General features: G+C 35.6%; 3 protein-coding genes across 3 annotated transcripts; 1 reads left to right on the top strand and 2 right to left on the bottom strand.

Annotated features, from left to right (window-relative positions):
- Window positions 1–2,006: 2,006 nt before the first annotated feature.
- On the bottom strand, window positions 2,007–5,888 carry LOC18018638 (aspartate aminotransferase, cytoplasmic isozyme 1). The gene is made up of 12 exons (XM_006400452.2): window positions 5,683–5,888; window positions 5,278–5,349; window positions 5,131–5,192; window positions 4,960–5,043; window positions 4,710–4,809; window positions 4,503–4,623; window positions 4,110–4,273; window positions 3,833–3,970; window positions 3,408–3,529; window positions 2,924–3,018; window positions 2,679–2,799; window positions 2,007–2,286 (listed from the first exon to the last, which is right to left on the bottom strand). Exons 1-12 carry the CDS (start codon window positions 5,734–5,736, stop codon window positions 2,202–2,204), a joined length of 1,218 nt encoding a protein of 405 aa, XP_006400515.1. The 5' UTR covers window positions 5,737–5,888; the 3' UTR covers window positions 2,007–2,201.
- Window positions 5,889–6,180: 292 nt separating this feature from the next.
- Window positions 6,181–8,458, bottom strand: LOC18018637. Its single transcript, XM_006400451.2, has 5 exons — window positions 8,055–8,458; window positions 7,939–7,976; window positions 7,445–7,715; window positions 6,960–7,246; window positions 6,181–6,723 (listed from the first exon to the last, which is right to left on the bottom strand). The coding sequence occupies exons 1-5, from the start codon at window positions 8,403–8,405 to the stop codon at window positions 6,279–6,281; spliced, it is 1,392 nt and encodes a 463-aa protein (XP_006400514.1). The 5' UTR covers window positions 8,406–8,458; the 3' UTR covers window positions 6,181–6,278.
- Window positions 8,459–18,123: 9,665 nt separating this feature from the next.
- On the top strand, window positions 18,124–20,453 carry LOC18018636 (thermospermine synthase ACAULIS5). Its single transcript, XM_006400450.2, has 9 exons — window positions 18,124–18,378; window positions 18,497–18,563; window positions 18,753–18,847; window positions 19,053–19,155; window positions 19,301–19,389; window positions 19,484–19,640; window positions 19,740–19,815; window positions 19,903–20,098; window positions 20,189–20,453. The coding sequence occupies exons 1-9, from the start codon at window positions 18,224–18,226 to the stop codon at window positions 20,268–20,270; spliced, it is 1,020 nt and encodes a 339-aa protein (XP_006400513.2). The 5' UTR covers window positions 18,124–18,223; the 3' UTR covers window positions 20,271–20,453.
- The last annotated feature ends 174 nt before the right edge of the window (window positions 20,454–20,627 follow it).

The following is a 20,627-nucleotide window of genomic DNA, read 5'->3' as shown; positions in this document are numbered from 1 at the left end:
ATGAAACGGAGAAATGTTGATGTAGTTTTTCTAGGGCTGAAGAGACAACGTGCGGTGCATGTTGTAAAAAGAAACAAAAGGAAAAATATTGGAAGGGCGGTTAAGATACTCCGACTTTTTCTTTATTTATTTTATCTTTCAACCAGCCACTTACCTCATGCCACTACACCGTGTAGTGGCTTAAGTATTTGTAAAGAGGCCTAAAGCATGTGGCTTAGGGTCGGCGGTCGCTAATCGAGACTACTAGACGATTAGGCAATTATAATATAGACTTGGATCATATGGAACAACCATAGAATTACTAAACTATTTGACTAATTTATATTTCAAGGTTTTAATAACCTTTTCAAATAATCTAAGATTACTAAACTACTAGAAAGCACTAACAACTACGTCTAACAAACTCAGAATCATCAATCGCATCAACTCTCACTAGTCAAGACAAAACTGCTCATCTACTTTGATTGAGCATTTTTTGTATACATGTAGTTTTGATGCACAAACTGCCGTGTACTCCTTTTTCCACTCTTATAGTCAACCAGTCACTTCCTCTCAATCAATGTCTCTTTTCCAATTCTCCAAAATGGAGGAACACATTACATCAATATAGTTTCTTTCTCTTTTTCGGTTTTTCACATGTTTCCAAGACATGTAAAACCAAAACAACAAAATAAACTAAGTCAAATCTACGAGAAACTCTCTCCCAGGCTTACTTCAAACTGTCTTGGTGGGATAACAAACATGTCGGAGGAGAAAAGAATATACAGAAAAGAAAATTTGGCATATACAAAAGTGGAAGGTGGTACATTGGCTTAGAAAGCTTTGAATCTACTTGAATATATAGAGCTTTGATTGGAGGGTTTGCTAGAGCTCTTGGGTGGGGGTGATTGGTGACCCAACCATCTTTCACTTCATGCTGTAAGAGCATTGGAGATAGTTATCATAATGATCTTCCTCCAAGTCTTCTCGAAAAGATTTCTTGTTACGTACTCTCTTCTTGGTCCTCGGAATCTGCAGTGCCCTACTGATTTCCCTCCTCTTAGTTTCCATCATGGTTCATGGTTGTCGACTTTCTAGTTTGACTTTTTAATAGTTTCCGTATAAGCTCATTTACAGTGTCATTGATCTCTTTGACCATGTATTTGAGTTTCCCAATGGTCTAACTTTGCAGTTTGTTATATTATTGTTGCAGTTGGTATATGTTAGGGCTACTCGGAGCTATTTTGGACGCTTGGAGCTCAAGTTGTTCTTCTCCTTTATTTGTTTATGTTCAGAAAATTATATGTTTCCCAAAAAAAAAAATTATATGTTTCCAATGTATCATCTTATTTGGTTTTGAATCAAACGTTGATAATATCTATAGCAATTTTTTTTTAAAGTAAATTATGATTACTTTTACACAATTGTACTCTAAACAGTAAATCGCTTTCAAAATTTCAGTTAAATCAATTCTTTCTTCAAGTTTCATCAATGTAAAACGAATATACTTAATCTAGAGTCAACTGATTAAGAAGAGGGATGAACGTAGTTTAGTTGGGGGCAAGTAAGACGCCGACTCTTTACCAAGTCTAAAAATTCCTGTATATCCTACTAATTAAAAAGATTATACCTGATGATATGGTTTTTAATCGTTTACTCACGTCGTGTAATTTGTCAGTTTGAAAAGTGGCGTTTATGATCATTATTCTCTCATCCACTCACCGATGTATAAAATATTGCATCGACAATCTTTAGCAAGTGAATTAACAACTAAGTCTAGCTATCAAATGACATTGATATTAGCTCAGTTGACCTTTTAGAAATAAGCATATATCAAACTATTGTAAACAAGTTGCAGAGTAAGGTTTATTGGTTATGAGATTTTGAGATGGGATTGATGATTTGTGAGTCTATCCAACGTCTCCTTATATAGGAGTTACGAAATCTTAGTCCCCAATCCAACAACATTTCGGATTGCATTTTACAACAAATAATTGTATTGCACTTGATAGACATTACACTGCAAGTTATAAAACCAATTATTTTCCTTAAATATTGAAGATTTCAATGTCACAATCCTCGGTTTGTTTTAGACTTTTAGTCAAAAGACACGAGGAAATATATGATCCCATCAGGAGAAACCCATACTATAAACCAAGAACGCTGTTTTTTGGGTTTTCCGATTTTATTCGATAAAACAACAAAAATGTATCATCGCTAGTTTAGCCGACGCGGGTAACTGCAGCATGTATAGCATCAACCAGGTGAGGCACTGTCTTCGAACTGAGACCTGCCATGCTTATTCTCCTGCAATACACAAGATGCCCCTTCTCATCAGTTTCAAGCTCAGAATCTTCATCAACTTAAAACTCTGGTTATACCATATTATCTAGTATTTTCTATTCTCCTTTGTTTCATGCAACTATAATCTCAATAACAAGAGTGTGAATTTCAGATATATCGCTTTCTCAGAACTTCTAAGCAACTATCTTGGTTCACATACCTAAGAACATGATGAAAAGCGTGACTTAGTTGTAAATATATATGGTTATTACTGCTAACTCTCTTAGAACTATCGTTGTTTAATTAATATAGTTCCAGAACAGAAGATACTCATGGTTCTAGGAGTTGGAGAAACCAAACTCTCTCGTATGCCTAAAAAAAGCGAAAATAAATGATGGAATATAAGTTGGCCTCACCCGTCAGATGTCATGTAAATGTGAAACTCTTTGGTCATGAAGGCAACTTGCTCCTTGTTCAATCCGGTAAAAGTAAACATTCCAATCTGTTTGATAATGTGACTCCAATCACCAGGTGTGCCTGCAAGCCAGACAACGTGTCAAGAACAAAAAGTTGCAGAGTAGGACTTACTCATGATTCTGCAAACCCGGAAAAGATGATAAAAAGGAATGAAAAAGAGAGAAAACAAGCATTTAAAATGAACCTTTTGCCTGTAGAGCTTCAAATAACTGTTTGCGCATGCTAATTATGCGGTCAGCCATTCCTTTCAACTCGATGGTCCAGTCGTTGTACATTTCACTGTCAAGATGTATACAAAGAAAATTTAGCAACATGGAGCAGAACCTTATTTCATAAAGAGACTCCTTATAAGCTTTTATAATACAATGGAAAATGTTAGTGATTTATGCAAGATTCCACAGGGTATGAAACTTGGTATAACCATAAACTATCTAATTGCTGCATGTGGAGGAAACGTAGAGAATTCTGTTTCCACTTGTCTATTAATTCAGAAAATTGTAAAGCTCCCATTCTAGTATATATTTCTGCAATCTAGTATAAGTGTACTTCTACTTCATTAACTGGATTTAAAGGTCTCTCGCCCTACCAAAAATATTCAGAAGTATGTAACTGTAAACTAAATCATGGATTTCGTAGTTCTGCTCTCCCCTTACAGCATAAAAATTTACCTGCTTTTCAAAATGGTTGCAACAATTGATGCTCCATGAATAGGTGGGCTTGAATACATGGGTCGCACAACAAGTTTCACCTGGCTTTCAACCTTACTAGCCACATCTGCAGACTTGCAGACCTTCACATACATAAGATAAAAAAAAAAAAAATTAGATGCGCTTTTTGAATAATGCATTCTTGTACCATACCATTACTATTTAACTATGCGAGGATAAATAGCAAAGCCAAAGAAAGATGAACAGATATCAGGTCATAAATATGCAGCCTAAAGTGTGATAGGTACAAATAATTAGTAGGCATGCAATTGTGAAGCATCTGATACCTGCATGATTCAACTCTTCTGAAGAAAAGATGCGAAAATATGTCTAAAGATAATGTCAAATAGATAGCAAATATGAAACTGAGAAGTTATATTCCTTACAATGCTAAGGGCACCAACACGCTCTCCATAAAGTCCCATATTTTTGGCATAACTTTGAGCTATCAGGCATTCACCGCCATCAGCCACAAAGGTACGGACTGAGTGTGCATCTGTGTCAAGGCTACCACTAGCAAATCCCTGAAATTGTGTAAGGAAAAAGGAGTCAGGGTATTCTTTTTCTACATCAGATCAGATTCAAACTCAGACTATATGAGTTTCATGAGTTTGTAAGCAACCGTAACAAAGCAAACAAAGCAAGACTACTTGTATGAGTTACCTGATATGCGCTATCAAAAAAGGGTAATAAGCTTTTAGATCTCATTAGTTGTCGAATCTGTTCCCACTGTTCGGATGTTGGGTCAACTCCAGTGGGATTGTGTGCACATGCATGAAGTAAGACAATAGCTCCAGATGGTGCACCGCCAAGATCCTCAAGCAAGCCTGTTTATTTTTTTTAATTTTTTTACATAAGTGTCAAATCTATATCAAATGCCTTTTGTGAAATATCATGTTGACAGAATCCAATCTTGAGATGTAACAATGTAAGAATATGATCAGTACACTTTTACGAAATATTTCCATTTGTAGGTATATCAAGGAAAACGTAGGAAAAAGTACAGGGAATGGATAAATCAAGCAATAATCATGGCATAATTAAACAAAAACCAACCTTGGAAGTCAAGTCCACGGGTTGCAGGATCATAGTAACGGTAGTACTCCACAGACAAGCCAGCCAGGTTGAAAACTTTGGGATGGTTCCCCCAAGTTGGTTTTGGAATGTAAATGACACTCTGGAAGAATGAGAACCACGGTAAGCAACGGTTCTTCGATCACCTAATTCAGTGACCATCAAAATTAATAAGCGAGAAGTTTTTACCTGGTGGTAGTGTTTTTTAAGAAACTCAGCCCCAACTCTCAATGAACCAGTACCAGACAAGCACTGGATTGTAGCAACTCTACTCTCTTGAATCGCAGGACTGCCCAACAAAACAAGAATGTTTAGAAAAATATCATGCACTATGACCTACAGGGGATATCATGTCACAAGAGCTACAATCAGAAACAAACAGAACATAAATTAAACATTAAAAAAAGGATGACAAAAATCAACAGGAGACATATATTACCTATCACCACCTAAGATGAGCTTGGCGCTTAGTTTGTTAAAATCAGCAAGTCCAACAATGGGAATATATTCCTTTACCCGAGATCTGAGTAGAGAGAAAAGATATAGGTATTAGCAAAACAAGAACAAGAAGAGAAAACTCACACGACGAAGTAAATGATGATCAACTCACGGGTCGTTCACTAGCTGTTGTTCTGCTCTTCGAACCACGTCAAGAACGAGAGGCTTCCCTTCCTATGAAAACCAAAGCTTTTAAAATGGCTATTGCGATCATAGAGATGCTGACAGAAAATAGGCAAAAAACAGAGAAAAACTATACCTCAGTTCGGTAGGCACCGACACCCAAATTGATCTTGGCTGGACTCGGATCATTGTTGTAAGCAACAGTTACCTGTTTTCAAAATCAGACAAACTCAATAACTTCATTGATCACAGAGACTAATCAGCAGATCATCGATCAATATGTCTAAAAATATAATTTCCCAGGTACCAATGAGAATCTTATCCAAACGAGTTATGGTACGAACACAATATGGATCAAAAAAAAAAAAGAGATGCACTAAAATTCACAAAGGAATAGTGGGCAATCAGATTTAATAGCCATAAAACCACGATTACGGAACATCGAAATGGATCGAAGTAAAGACGAATTGAAAATCAACCAAAACGCAAAAAAAAAAGAAGGTAAGATCGATCAAGAGCCTAAAAGTGAAGAGTGACGTACACCGAGAATAGGATCTTCGGGAGCACGATCGACTTTTGAGAAGACGGAGTCCATTAGAGAAGTATTGAAAATCAAGGCAAGGGAAGAGATGAAAGAGAGGTTTCACTAATGGCGTCGCCTTTTCTCACAAAGCTTTTGAGTATCAAAATTAGCTGTGTGCTGTAATGCGCAACTGTGAGTCTGTGGGCACAAAAACGATACCAGAACTTGTTCACCAAGCCGAGAATTTTACTCTTTTTTTTCTTTCTAATTTTAAAGTCATTAAGTTTACTTTCCTTTTACTATTTTGAAATCTACCAAAGTGAATATCTTACGAAATATTGTAAATTTTTTCTTCCTCTTCTTTGTTCAATGTATGTTTTCCATTTTTTCCTAGAATCTATGATTTCTAGGACCAGTTCGAATCTATCTACCTTTCCCCATGAATTCTAAAAATATCATGAACACATCATCGAACAACTAGAGCTCCTTAATACCTGAATGAATCGATTTCTCTTATTTGACATCAGAGCCATGTTTGCTAAACAGTAGACTTGGCGAGATTTTCAATACTATTTTAGACACTGTTTGTACATGATTCTGTAATTACAAATAGCTCACACAAGTTTTGTATTATCTACAAACTGGTACAGCTCTGCAGTTATCTGCATAGCCCAGTCAATGGTTGAATCAAGGAAGAGCTCCCAAAAGCAGAGATCCAGTGCAAGGACCGATGAAAAAATCAGCAATGCTAAGGTTTGGTACCGGTTTAGTGGCCAGCGCAAAGCATCGGCTACTTTCCTGAGAATCGGAAACGAACTAGTCTCCAAGTCCATTGGATTTCTGATGGACCAGGCTGTTACCCATCTTACCTCACTAGGAACAAGATCAAACTCTTCTCGAAGTCGTCTTCCCAAGTCAGGCATGTGGCCTCCGCCATAAAGAATTCCGATTCTTTTGTGCCCTTGGTCCATTGCTCTTCTTAAAGCTTCAGTAGCTGCTCGGTTTCTCTCCCCAATGATGACAGATTTCTCCTCGATATCCGATGTCCCTTGTGTTAGCCTTCACAAAAATATACCAAAATACAATTGTTAACTTCTCACTAGCTAACATATCTTTGCATGCCCTTTAAATGAGAATAAATCTACTCTGCCTAGCCCTATCTTTGGAGCAGATACACACAATTCAAAAAGAAAAGAGAATGTGTGTCAAGTATAGCACATATCCCCAGATTCAAGATCAGGAATGTGCAGATGAGTTATAGACAGAAAAAAACCTTTATTTATAAGAGTGCTTACTCGGATGTCAATCTCTTAGCAAGGAAGACCTTCATAGCAGCTCCAAAGTCAAGCCTTGAAAGTGCTTCCAGTTCTGGATAGTCTTCCGTCTGGTTTCCAAAGTCAGCACAGAAAGCCCCAATAAGGAAAAGACCCACAAGAGGCATAGGGAAAACCCGTGAAACCCATAGAAGCTTTGACCTCCAAGTATCAAGACCTTCAGTTATCAAAGCTGGCTGTATCATTGCTTTCGTTGATCTAATAGTCATGTCCCTGGCAAATGAGTAGAAGCTTTCCCCTTTCTCTCTCTGTACCAAATACGAAACAGCACCAATGAGAAGATTGATCAGACATCATTCAACTGATCGTCTGCATTCTAGAACCAATTAAGTAAAAAAAAAACGTTTCTCATTTACCCAAATCCACAACCATGATACGGCCAATGCAAAAAAACTCAAAAGTGATTCTATCAAGAAGAAACTTGTAGATAGTTTTTGGGGACAAACCTGAAGCAATGTGAATGTCTCGAAATCGAGATCAGCATGGTACCAATTCTTAGCTTCGTAATCTAGACAGTCAAGCTGAAAATCAAGCGTTAGTACCCTTGCCATCTGCCGCTGAATGAACCCGAGAATACTGAAGCCTCTTGAACGTGAAGTCTTGAGCCTCTTGGCTGCAATTGGGTTTCTTCTGTTTTCCAATGTCTCTTTACTAGCCACCATCTCATACAAGATAGAATCATATGGTTCAAGCTCCTTTTGAAGTGTTGCGAAGTACCTACAGACCCGAACCCAAACCACACATCAAAACCATATCGTTACAAGAAACTAATCAAAACCTTATAAATGGTACTCGATGAACCTATTAGAGGAAGCAACACAATTCGACTAAATTTTCATCTTTCCTTGAAGAAAACTCCAACCACAATTTCCTTAACTAAATTTATAACCGAAAAAAGCTACATAAAAAGCAAATTAAGAGGATAGAAGAAAAAGCTCACTCTTTATCTGCAATATGAATCGTTGAGACCAAATCTACCTGCAATACAGAGATGACATCGAAATTATGTTACCACGCCACGATTAATGTGGAAACCCGCAAGTAAAAATGCGTTACCTGAAGAAAAGGGTTGAGGAGAATCCAAGGGAATCGTTTCTTGTAAGTGACGATTGCGGTCTGCAATTCGCTGGAGCCATTGTTTCCGGCGTAGGGGCGGCGCTTGAATCGCATGTAATCAGCGATTGAATTGGATTCGAGAAAGAGTGCGGCGTCGGATGCATCGTCGTCAGCCGATTGATTCAGTGAGAAGGAGACAAGCAGCTGAGGACAACGGGGATTTGAGTGTTTCGATTTGGGTAGGTTCCAGAAGCGGACGAGCTTCGAGGTTGAGTAAGAAGAAGAAGAAGATCTATCCGTTGTGGAGCTATAATTAAGCAAAGGAGTGACGGCGAACGCGCTTGCCGCCATGGTTGCTCGCTTTTCCTTTTAGATTGAGAAGAAGTGAAGAAGATATTTCGCCATTTTCCAACCAGAGGTAGTTTACACGTTTCTTTTTCGGAAATTGGATAATAGTAATACAAACAAAAAGAAAATAAAAAAAAGGAAAAAAAAATCTTCTTCATTTACACGTTAGTATTTTGAAACCGAGTTTATTACACAAGCTATTTAAGTGTTTGAAAACTAATTTTTGTATGGTGTTGAAAACTAATTTAGGTGTTCAATTTGATGTTATAGCAACAAGACAAGAGTTATTTAGGTGTTTGAAAACTATTTTTTTATGGTATGGAAAGTACCCTAAACTCTCTCAGCTCCTTTCCACCATAGCATCTCTTTAGAATGATAACGTATATGTTTTTACATATTCATTTTTTCTGACACCTTTCTCTTTCATCAACTTTAATTCAAATTATTTTCGCTGGGACTTTATAGTCAAGCTTAAGTCTTTGAAATTCAATGAATTTCAAAATACTGCTACCACACCCATATCCTCTTTTCTTTTATTTCGGCGACTATCCATCTTTGTTTCGCCGTTCCCGTCAAGATCAACCGGAGTTTGACAAGGTGAGTCTTTATACCATTACCACCGTTTAAAGCTCCGAACATGATGGACAAATCTTGTGAACCACTGCCTTTTTCTTCCACAGCGAATATTGAAAGGTACATGTTCAGTCATTGACACATCTACTTCTACTCTGTTATTGTTTCATAATTTGAATGTTATCTGATTGTAGTGACAGTTATCCGCATATATCGTCGTTAATTTCCAAGATCTAGAATTGTTTATTTTTCTCAGCTAGATCTCTCGTTATTCTTTCTCTTTCTGGACACATAAACGTTTTTTTATAGGCAATTTCTCGTGATTCATGATTTTTGTATTTTTTAACCAGCCCACTCCCATTCTCATCCGTCATCCAGATCTACGCTTTCAGATCTGAGTAGTCGACTACTGTCTATAGTCAACTACATTTGAACTACATAACTAGCTTAGTAGGCGACCATTTATTCGGTAGCTAACTATTCGTTGATATGTGTTTGAAGGGCTATGTTGTCCCAAGTACATCCCGATCTGGTACCTGGCAAATGATGTCCTTCCGCAGATTCGCGATGCAGTCTACGATTTTAAAAATTTTCTTTCAGTAGTTAACTATATACATCGTCACTAGTAATGGTCTACTCGCAACGTCTATAACCGATTCAATATAAAGCTACATATTCAGTTAGTCTACATTACTACTAGACAGGAATAATCAACTACTCATATGAATAACAATAGTTATTTACATCACATTGGTAGTCAGTTTACAGTAGCTAACTATTTGACTTTTTGTTTGTTTCAAGGGATAGGTGTACTCTTCGACAATCCGAACCCACACCGTTTGCAAATAATGTGCTTCTCCAGATTAGTGATGCACTCATTGATATTTTTGAAAGAGTTGGTCGGAAATCTGCCGAAGATGCTTGTTCATTTGCTTGTTCATGTAAATTTCTGACAGTTCCATCATCTTTTTCGTTGTTATCGATATCTGGTTCTCTTTATTTTGTAGATCTAGAGAAGTTAACTATTTTTATATGCATACTGAGTAAGTAGTAACTACATTGAATATGGTCATTAGTAATTGCCTACTCTTATCATCTATAACATATACAATAAATAACTACTCCATATTCAGTTAGTCTACATAACTATTATGCACATATAACCAATTACTAATATAATTATCGGTAGTTCACTACGTTATAACAGTAATCAGTTTACAATAGCTAACTTTTTGCCATTTTCCTTTGTAGGGATATGTGTTCTCTTCGACAATGTGAACCCACACCGTTTGCAAATAATGTGCTTCTTTAGATTCGCAATGCACTCGTTAATGTCTTTGTAAGGGTTGCTAGAGAATCTGCAGAAGATGTGTTCATTTGCTTGTTCATGTAAGGTTTTAAACCAAACATTCAAGGAACCATCTCTCATCAAGGCGCTCAACCTATTTGCCTTCATTAAACGTCTCAACTTAATGAAGTGCTACCCTGAATTCTTTGAGTCAGCGAAAATGGATAACTACCAATAATCAAATTTTAGAAGTAGCTATCTAATCGAAATAGACAATTATTAATACTTACTTTTAAGTATTAGAATCAACTTTGAGTTGTATGGAGAAAATAGACAACTACTAATAATCGACTTGGAGTACTACCTATTTAATCGAAATATGTTACAAACTAGTCAACATCTCTGTGTCATTCAAACGAACCTTCATTTTAAACATAGTCACCTACTAATCGTTGTCTACTAGAAATCTGAACACAACAAACAAAAGAATTAGAATTAAAAGGGACGTTTATACTGAAGTGATAGATGACTAATTGGTATATGTCTATTTACTTTCAACTTGGTGCAACTATAAAAAGTATCGTCCATAATGTTTCACACTTTCGGAGTGAGAGAATGTTTGTCTGATGGGCATGCAGATTTTTTTTGAAAATAATTGTCTACTACATATCCACATACTCTTCGCTAATGTTTTTCTATGAAAATAGTCAACTATGGCTATAGAGTTACCATTGTTAGAGCTGTAAATTGGTCGGGCTGACCATGGGCGTGGCCCAATTCATAGCTTTATGGTCGGACTAAACAAAGGCCCAACACAGATATGGTCCTCTTGGGCCTACGCCCGACGAAACCGCGGTCCAAATCGGGTTAGACCCGCGGTCAGTTTGGTCACGCCCAAGTTTTTTTTTTCTTCGATATCTTTGATTTCTTCGATTTCGTCGATCTCTCCTTCACCGATTTCTTCGATTTCGTCGACCTGGGTTTAGCAAGTTTTTTGTTGTGGGTTTTTTCGATTTTGTCGATCTCTCCTTCACCTCTCTCTCTGCGGCGAGAATCAGGTTATCAGGTAAAGTTTCTGTTTTTGTTCCCTTTTCCATCTTTCCTTCTTCTGGGCTTTTGTTCAAATGATTTCTCAATGTCTTGTTTCAGCTTGAAAGTGTTGTTTTACGAATGGATCTGTTAATGTCAGAACAGATCAATTTGTTTTAGTTTCTCTTGTGGCGATGCTTCCTCTTTGGTCAATTTGGATGAATTCGTTAGATTAGATTAGAAATGCTTATCTGCTTGGAAATGACTGGTGATTTGATTCATAGAATTGTTTCATATTATTGTTTTTGGTATGCAACATGAATCATTTTGGCTGATTGCAACATGAATTGTTTCACATTATTGCTCATCATCTGATTGCGTTCTTCCATAGTTGTAGAAGAAAAGCTTTTGTGAATTTTCATTTCATACTGAAAAAGCTTTGTTCTGACAATGTCTAAGCTAGAGCCCGTTTGTTAATGCATTGCTCTAACACTGGATTGAGTTTTGTGTCTACTTTTGTTGATTTGTTTTCTGTACTAAACTGTGGTATGTTCTTGTTGCTTATATGGGTTCTTACAAATCTATCTTCTTCTTGTTTTGTTGTTTCAACAGAATGGAAGATATAAGATTGAATGATGAAGACAGTTGTTTCATGGATACTGAAATGGATCATCAAGTGGTGGATGAAGATACCGAACCTCCAGAAAATTTAGAGAAAAATGAAGGTACACGAAAAACCAGAGCTCATTCTAGTCGTAGAGTATCTAAGTGCTGGAAAAAGTTTACCATAATAGGTGGTAAACTACCTGATGGAAAGTATGACGTTAGGTGCAATTATTGCAAGAAGCATTACTTTTTAGATCTTCACAGAAATGGAACCACCACTCTACTTAGGCATATGAGAGTTTGTGCTAAAACCCCTGGAAGTACCCCTAGAAGCTCTCGGAAATTGGATATGGATGTCTTCCGGGAAATGATAGCAATGGCTATTATTGAACATGACTTGCCATATTCTTTTGTTGAGTACAAAAGAATCAGAATGGCTTTCACTTATGCTAATTCTACTATTCAGTTTTGGAGTAGAAATACAGCAGCTTCTGATGTTTTAAGCATCTATGAGAAAGAGAAACAGAAACTTAAGAAAGTCTTGTCTGATATTTCGAATAGGGTGTCTTTAACAACTGACCTTTGGAGGGCCATTACCATAGAAGGATATCTTTGTTTAACCGTTCATTACATTGATTCTGACTGGAAACTGAAGACGAAGATTCTTTCTTTCTCTTCTCTGCATTTCCTCCTCCACACACAGGAATAGCTATTTCGATGAGACTGATTGAATTGCTAAAAGAATGGGGTTTAGAAAAGAAAGTCTTCTGTCTGACTGTAGATAATGCTTCTTCTAATGATTCTATGCAAAGCATTATGAAAAGGCAACTTCAGAAAGATCTAGTATGCAATGGAGAGTTCTTCCATGTCCGGTGTTCAGCACACATTCTAAATCTTATTGTGCAAGTTGGATTGTCAGTGATTGGTGAAGCTCTGCACAAGATTAGAGAGAGTGTGAAGTTTATAAAAGGGTCTGAAAGCAGAGAGATTATGTTTCAGAACTGCATGGAAACGGTTGGAATTCAAGGCAAAGAAAGTCTTGTTTTGGATGTTGCTACACGCTGGAACTCAACACATCTCATGCTAGTTAGAGCTTTAAAGTTCAAAGATGCTTTAGGTAACCTTGCTGATGTAGAACCAAGTTATACAAGTTGTCCAAGTGCTTTAGAGTGGAGCAGAGCAGAACTGATAGCTGACTTCTTGAACCCATTTTCTGAAATGACGAAGCTTATTTCCAGCTCTTCATACCCGACTGAAAATTTGTACTTTATACAGGTTTGGAAGATAGAAAACTGGTTGAGAGCTCATGAACTGTCTACTGATGGGATTATTTCTGATATGGTGGAAGTTATGCAAGAGAAATTTGACAAATATTGGGAAGAGTACAGTGACACCTCCCAAGACACCTGCTGCAAAGTTTTGCCGCATTCCTCAAATTTCTTCTGTGTCAGCAAACGAATTAGATCAACCTCATTTCTACAACAAAGTAGTCAGCTATGACTAATAATAAAAAAGCTGACTATGTTACAAACACTAAATAGTTGAGTACGTTACCTTCATTAAGATGAGATCTTTATTTTCTTTGGTCAACCATCTGGTCAGCGTATTAATGGAGAAAGTAGTTCTGAGACACCATAACATACATGAGTTGGTACTTGGTGGAATGGTCTTTCATGTTGTTAGAAAAAGTTACCGATAACTTGTTATGTACACATCTCCCCTTTTATGTTGTAAACTTCATACTCATCGTGGCCGACAACAACCACTTACATTTTAAACATAGTCACCTATTAGTAGTCATCTACTATAAATATATGAACACAACAAACAAAATAAATAGAATTGAAAAGAATGTCTATGTTGAAGTGATAGGTGACTACTTGGTATATGTCTATTTACTTTTAACTTGGTGCAACCATAGAAAATATCGTACATAATGTCTCTTTCATCTGAGGCGGATGCAACTTCTTTATTAAATAGTCGTTTACTACATAACCGCATACTCTGAGCAAATATTTTTATGAAAATAGTTAATTATTCCATAGAGTTATCTCATATTTTAATGATTTGAGCAAAAAGACACTATGTATAATTTTTTGAGAAAATACGAACCATAACGCTAAAAATCAGAAACTTGAATGTTTGGTTTATGGGTGTTGTGTTAGTGGCTATTTATCTGATCCACTAGAGTTCCCTCAAATTAACCTATTTATACACGTAATACTAAACGACAACAAAGTTTAAAACTTACTTAAGTAACAACAAAGTTTACGTAGCTATTGTTTCAAAAAGCAAGTAACGTCTGTATCTAAGTAAGTTGGTGTGGTCCCAACCTCAGTCAGAAAAAGCGATGTCTAGATTTAGGGAGCAAGAAGTGCAATGTCATTTTCACATACTTTTTTCTGTTGACTTGTGATATGCATTTAATTGACCACTTTTCTATAGAAGTTATTTAATTTGTTCTCTCAAAAGTAATATCGATGCAAATCACCCTTTTTTATTTCGAAAAAACTTATTCGATAACTGATTAACAAAATACTTCTTCAAAATCAACCTCAAGCTATTGCGTTCTTCGATTTTTTGCTATCCAAGTTCCTCGTTTCAAAACAAGTTCTTCGTGGTTTCCTTTAAGTTAAAGGCTTTAACAAACAAAAAAATTATATTAAACATGGGAATGTAACGTCTCAATCCAAATTTTCATTGCCCTTGGCGCTTCATGACATGCAGAATATGGTATGCATGTGTATGATCGCACCCCAATTTTTGATTTAATTACATCTGATAGTATACGCAAAGAGATTGTATCATGTGTTTTGCACGATTTAGCACACACAACAGCATTTTCAGTTGTTGATTCCCCCTTAGGCCTTATTAGCCTAACTTTAAAACTCGATCAGCAAACATTCTTTCAATTTTCTGATTAGTGGTCGTTGTCTAAATTACTTGCTTGAATGTTTAAATGGTATTGGGAGAATACCACAACACTTCTTTTTTTTCTTTTTTTGTTTTTGATAAACTTGGGAAGTTCTGGATATAATCTCTTTCGATGTTCAGAATCAGCTATAGATAATACCACCTTTAAGGCATAAGTCACCCCCTTCCAAATGGAGTTGAATACAACACTTGTTGTTAAGAGAGACTTTAGATAGTTTATTCATCTTGCAGTTTCGTTTGCTCCTCAGTATTTAGACAAATTACAGATCAGATTGATTAATTTTATAAACAATTGATCATTTTTTGGTATTTATAAAGTGATGAAATATAACTTGTCAAAATGATGAATGTATCCACCAAAGGTGGTTGTAGTTGCAATATGCATGGGGCATATGCATCCAGTGAAAACCCAGTTAAGATCTTATAGTTATATCCGATATGACTTTCTTAAGATTCAAGTTCAAATTATAGTATTAAAGAAACAAAAAAATTTAGATCAATTTTCTAATACAAAAGTTCCCATTTTTTTGTCCACTGAAATCTCAGGGCTACTCATTTTAAGATTTCTTCATTGTTTAATAATTTCGATAGATGTCAATTTTATTATTTAGTTTGTATAATTGATTTTATAAACTAATTAGATTTATCACTTTTTAAAGTATCAGATTTATTATTTTGTTCAAGAATTTTCGTGTTTCTAATTTTTTTTATAACATGGGTCGGACTTTTAGAAACTAAATTGTTCAATTATTATTATTTGTGAGGTTAGAAACATAGATAATCGAAAAGTAATTCGCAAAATGAGGTAGTACTATTTTTAGTATATAAAACCCGAAAATAGAAGCAATTGAAATTTAAGTTTTTATAATGAAAATAGGGAAGACAACTCTAGCCTCTAGGCAATCAAATTTAAGATCAAATAATGAATTATCGTGTATGTTTTATTCAATGAGCTATTCGAATATGTTACTCACAAATTTCAAAGTACGAATAAGATTTTAGGGTGCATCTATATAGATACATGCAATGCATAGTTGGAGTGTGGTCGGGTAAGTCATAAGTGGAACCACTTTAACCACGTATATGTTGGAGGAAAGTTGGGCACGCTTTGACATCATTCTAAAGTCAGCTTTCACGCAATCCTTCTTGGTCTTTTAACCAATATGTATAATCACAACATGAAATATAATCATCAGTAATTGTATACATATATTATTTAAAAATGAGATATTCGTAACATAGTATGATATAGATTACGTGTGGAGGACAACCCGTCGGCAAGCTATTCATTAGGCAGGCCACTTTCGAAGACACGAATAAAAGTGGTTGTCCTTTTTGGTGAACCTACTAGCCCATTTCTCTGCCCCATTGGTTTTTCTCCTCCACCATGCGCCAGTATATAGCAAGATAGATATGCAAAGAGTGTGTTTAGGGATTTGGCTTCATTTTTCAAGATCTTATGTACGCAAATACATGAGGATCGTGTTGGGGGATAATACTGATGATCATGATGATGGTGATGGTGATGGTTATGAATCTTATGATGATGATAAGAGACATTTTTGTTTCAACTAAGTGACTTAAACTCGACAAAGAAAACAACTTTTTCTTTAAGGGCAAAAGAGAAATAACAAAAGGCTATGTAAAGAGTGGAGTCTCCAACACAGATATCATTCTCCTTTGAGTGGATTAACTCCACGCTTAATTAAGAGTGCATATCCATACCACACTCGTGGGTCCCAGTCTAATTCTTCGTTTCTTCAAATATTTTACGATCGATCTTGTGTATTATACGTAATTTATATTATTGTTATTATCATTATTGGCTCACTAATAACTGAGGACTATTATCTTGCGAATGACGATAATTAATATTCGAACTTGTAATTAATATTTGAAAGTCATCCAACAATTAAAATTAACTCTAATCTTTCGCCATAAAAAATCTCCAAACTTATTAGATGAATGGCCTAAATGTGTTACAACTGTAAAATATACACCAAGTTCTTCAGTAGATGATATAAAATTAGTTTTGAGTTTCAAATTACAAAAATGGTCAACTTTAAAAATAGTACATGATATACAATAGTTTGAAAATATAAAACAAGATAGTCTAAGCTTAAACCTTGCTCTAATTTAAAATCATATATCGCAAAAGCTAGGCTTATATACCATAAAATTAGAACATTAAACTTTAATAACTAAATTTTAAATTCTGAATTCCCTAACCCTCCAAAAAGGAAAACTATAACCATAAACCTGAAAATGGTTTTTTTTGGTTAGTGATTAAATATTAAGCTACTTTTAATTGAAACCTTGGTTAGATTTTTTTTCTCTTAATTATAACTTTATAAGTATACAATGTAATGTCAAACATCGTCCAGCGTCCAAGGGGGAACTCACATTTGTAAATGTCTGTGGATCCCACCATAATGGCAGTGGGGGGGGCATTATCGTAAAAAAAGAGTATGCGCGTGTTATTTCATGATGTGTTGCAGTGATGTGTATTTCATATTTGCACAATCCACTTTGGTATCGTGTTTTGCTGCACTCTCTTCACCATCCTCTCTCCGTTCTAATCATATATTAATATAACATTATGGGTTTTTGAATACCAGTAACCAAGAATAAAGAGAGCCTATCTAGTTACATTGTTTTAATTTCTTCAACTGATTTTTTTTTCATGACAGGGATGATTCTTCACTTCTTTTTCTTAATAGTTACGGAGCACACTATTGTGCACCAATGATCATATCATATATTCATATAATATTGGGTTTCTAATATGAATATTACTATTAATAAGCAGTTATTGTGACTGATAACACTATAGATATATAACTGAAGAGAAAAATAAATATTGATTGAAGTAATAAAAAATTATAATTATGATGTCACGATGAGGAAGTGTTGAAAACGTTAAAATGCAAAATATAAGCATGCGGCGGGAATCTGGCAGAAGATTTATGAATTTATTCTGTCGCAGAAGATTTATGAGTTTATTCTGTCGCAATCATTACTCATGCTAACGAGATGGATAATTTCACCCCACAAAAAATATCATTATTCCTTTCATCTAACGAGATGGTATGGAGGTTTTTTTTTTTTGCCTTCGTTTCTATCGTAAGTGGTGAACATTAGGAGGGACCTAACGGGATCGTGTATTCATCTAAATTGTATTCCTCTAAAAGTACTTCCAGTTGCTTTTATAAAAAAATAAAAAAAAATAAAGAAGGTACGTTGCAACCTCTATAAATAGGCCAAGGTTGGCTTCTATATGATATCCCATCACGAAGCCTTATTAGGACTTATCCTCTCTCTAATTCTCACTCTGTATATCTCCTTCTCTCTATCTCATCTCTCACTTTCTGCCTGTTTCTTAACTTTGGATATGGGAGAAGCCGTAGAAATCATGTTCGGAAATGGGTTCCCAGAGATTCACAAAGACACGTCATCCATTCAAACCCTCCACTCCAACCAGCAAGATTGCCATTGGTACGAAGAAACCATCGATGATGATCTCAAGTGGTCTTTTGCCCTCAACAGGTTTTTGTTTGTTTCGTTAGTTTGTCTCAAGTTCGCTTTCTTTTGATCATTATCAATGTTGCTCTTTCTCTTTGTCATTTATCTATATCTCTTATTCTTTTTGCTTTCTTCTCGACAGTGTTCTCCATACAGGAACTAGTGAGTACCAAGAAATTGCACTTTTGGACACCAAACGTTTCGGCAAGGTACATTTTCGTCAATTATTTCTTCAGAAACAACAGTATATTATCCTACGTTCCTTATAGCTTTGATTAATTGGTATAACAAAAAAAAAAAAGTTTTCATAAAAAAATATCTAAGTTTATTTTAAAGTAATGACATGCGTGGTACCGGAGACCATTAATGTGAAGAAATGGTACTTATCCTTAAAACAGGTGCTTGTGATTGACGGGAAAATGCAAAGTGCAGAGAGGGATGAGTTTATCTACCATGAATGTTTGATCCACCCTGCCCTCCTCTTCCACCCTAAGTATGCACCTTATTCTACTTTCCCTTACATATTGTTTCTTGTATACATATTTAAAAGTTATAACTTTAGATCAATTTACAATCCACGCACATAATGTTCACTTGAGTACTAGCAATTATAAATGAACATTTTATAATAAACATAGTTCCGAAATTTATGCGGGATTTGAATTTCGTTATTTACTTAACTTTTGCTCTTTGAATAGCCCCAAGACGGTGTTTATAATGGGGGGAGGTGAAGGCTCTGCTGCAAGAGAAATTCTAAAACACAAGACAATCGAGAAAGTGGTCATGTGTGATATTGATCAGGTTAACCTCTTTTCTCTCTAGCTATGTATATATTATCACTTTTATTAACAGAAGTCTATATATATATATATATATATATATCATACTTTTGCAAAAGAAATACATTCACTCTAACACAAAACTTTTGTTTTTTTGCTTTTTGTAGGAGGTTGTTGATTTTTGCAGGAGGTTTCTGACCGTTAACAGCGAAGCTTTTTGTAGCAAGAAACTTGAACTTGTGATCAAAGATGCAAAGTAAGGGAACTAAAACACAATAAAACAAAGAAAATCACACAAAGAGTTATGACTCTTTAAATTCTATAAGTATAATAATTTTGGATGTGGATAGGGCTGAACTGGAGAAAAGAGAAGAGAAGTTTGATATCATAGTGGGAGATTTAGCTGATCCAGTGGAAGGCGGGCCTTGTTATCAGCTCTACACCAAATCTTTCTACCAAAACATCCTCAAACCCAAGCTTAACCCCAATGGCATTTTTGTGACTCAGGTCTTAATTTTCACCTTTATATTTTTGTTTATAATTTAGGAGAAATATAATAATTTTGATATATCTTTCTTATATTGTTAAACGAAAAAAAAAAAATAGGCTGGGCCAGCAGGAATATTCACTCATAAGGAGGTCTTTACATCAATCTACAACACCATGAAGCAAGTCTTCAAGTGTAAGCAAGCCTCTTTGTGCATGCTTTTCTTGTACAAACATTGTGGCTTCATTTTGATGATTATTTTGTTTTTTGGTATGTAAACAGACGTGAAGGCTTATACAGCACATGTGCCGTCATTTGCGGACACGTGGGGATGGGTCATGGCATCAGACCAAGAGTTTGAGGTTGAAGTTAATGAATTGGATCGAAGAATCGAAGAGAGAGTGAAAGGAGAGTTGATGTATTTAAATGCTCCTTCTTTCCTCTCTGCTGCTACTCTCAACAAAACCATCTCTCTCGCGTAATTTTCATTTTTTTTTCTTCCTCTTATTTTTTAACATGTAAATTATTTAATCAATTCACTTACAAAACTGAATCTAAAATTGGGCAGGCTGGAGAAGGAGACGGAAGTTTATAGCGAGGAGAACGCAAGATTCATTCATGGTCATGGTGTGGCGTACCGGCATACTTGAAGAAGAACCGGGTTCAATTTCTGAATGATACCGTACCCATGCCAAAAAAAAGTTATCCGGTTTTCTTTTCTCCGCATTTAACCGGGCGTTGTCTTGATTACCTTTGCTTGGGTTTTCTTTTCTACATTTCTTGCCTTTTGTTTTCTTGTCCCTCAAGTTATTCCAGTTTAGTTTGGTTAACGAGACTATATTGCTTACTAAGAAGAAATACCCATCTTCATCATCAATGTCTTCACTTATATGCAATTTGTCCACACCAAATCTAGATATTAAATCAGGTCAACTGATAATGTTTAATGGTCTAAACACTCTGTTTTATCTACATTATTAGGCCAGATTGTAATAAACCAACTTGGA

This window comes from Eutrema salsugineum, unplaced genomic scaffold, assembly GCF_000478725.1.
Source record: "Eutrema salsugineum unplaced genomic scaffold, Eutsalg1_0 scaffold_2, whole genome shotgun sequence".
Taxonomy (NCBI): Eukaryota; Viridiplantae; Streptophyta; class Magnoliopsida; order Brassicales; family Brassicaceae; genus Eutrema; species Eutrema salsugineum.
This window is presented reverse-complemented; position numbering and strand designations above follow the sequence as displayed.

Bases quoted from the DNA above. Each gene is read 5' to 3' on its own strand.
- LOC18018638 (XM_006400452.2), bottom strand. From the start codon at position 5,736: ATGGACTCCGTCTTCTCAAAAGTCGATCGTGCTCCCGAAGATCCTATT. The intron at 4,810-4,959 runs GTAATATATGTC...TTTGTTGGGCAG, and splicing joins CTCATCTTAGGTGGTGATAG to TCCTGCGATTCAAGAGAGTA. The intron at 3,019-3,407 runs GTAAATTTTTAT...ACATCTTGACAG, and splicing joins GCAACCATTTTGAAAAGCAG to TGAAATGTACAACGACTGGA.
- LOC18018637 (XM_006400451.2), bottom strand. From the start codon at position 8,405: ATGGCGGCAAGCGCGTTCGCCGTCACTCCTTTGCTTAATTATAGCTCC. The intron at 7,977-8,054 runs GTAACGCATTTT...TCTGTATTGCAG, and splicing joins TCCTCAACCCTTTTCTTCAG to GTAGATTTGGTCTCAACGAT. The intron at 7,247-7,444 runs GTTTGTCCCCAA...TATTTGGTACAG, and splicing joins AGACATTCACATTGCTTCAG to AGAGAGAAAGGGGAAAGCTT.
- LOC18018636 (XM_006400450.2), top strand. From the start codon at position 18,224: ATGGGAGAAGCCGTAGAAATCATGTTCGGAAATGGGTTCCCAGAGATT. The intron at 19,641-19,739 runs GTCTTAATTTTC...AAAAAAAAATAG, and splicing joins ATGGCATTTTTGTGACTCAG to GCTGGGCCAGCAGGAATATT. The intron at 19,816-19,902 runs GTAAGCAAGCCT...GTATGTAAACAG, and splicing joins CATGAAGCAAGTCTTCAAGT to ACGTGAAGGCTTATACAGCA.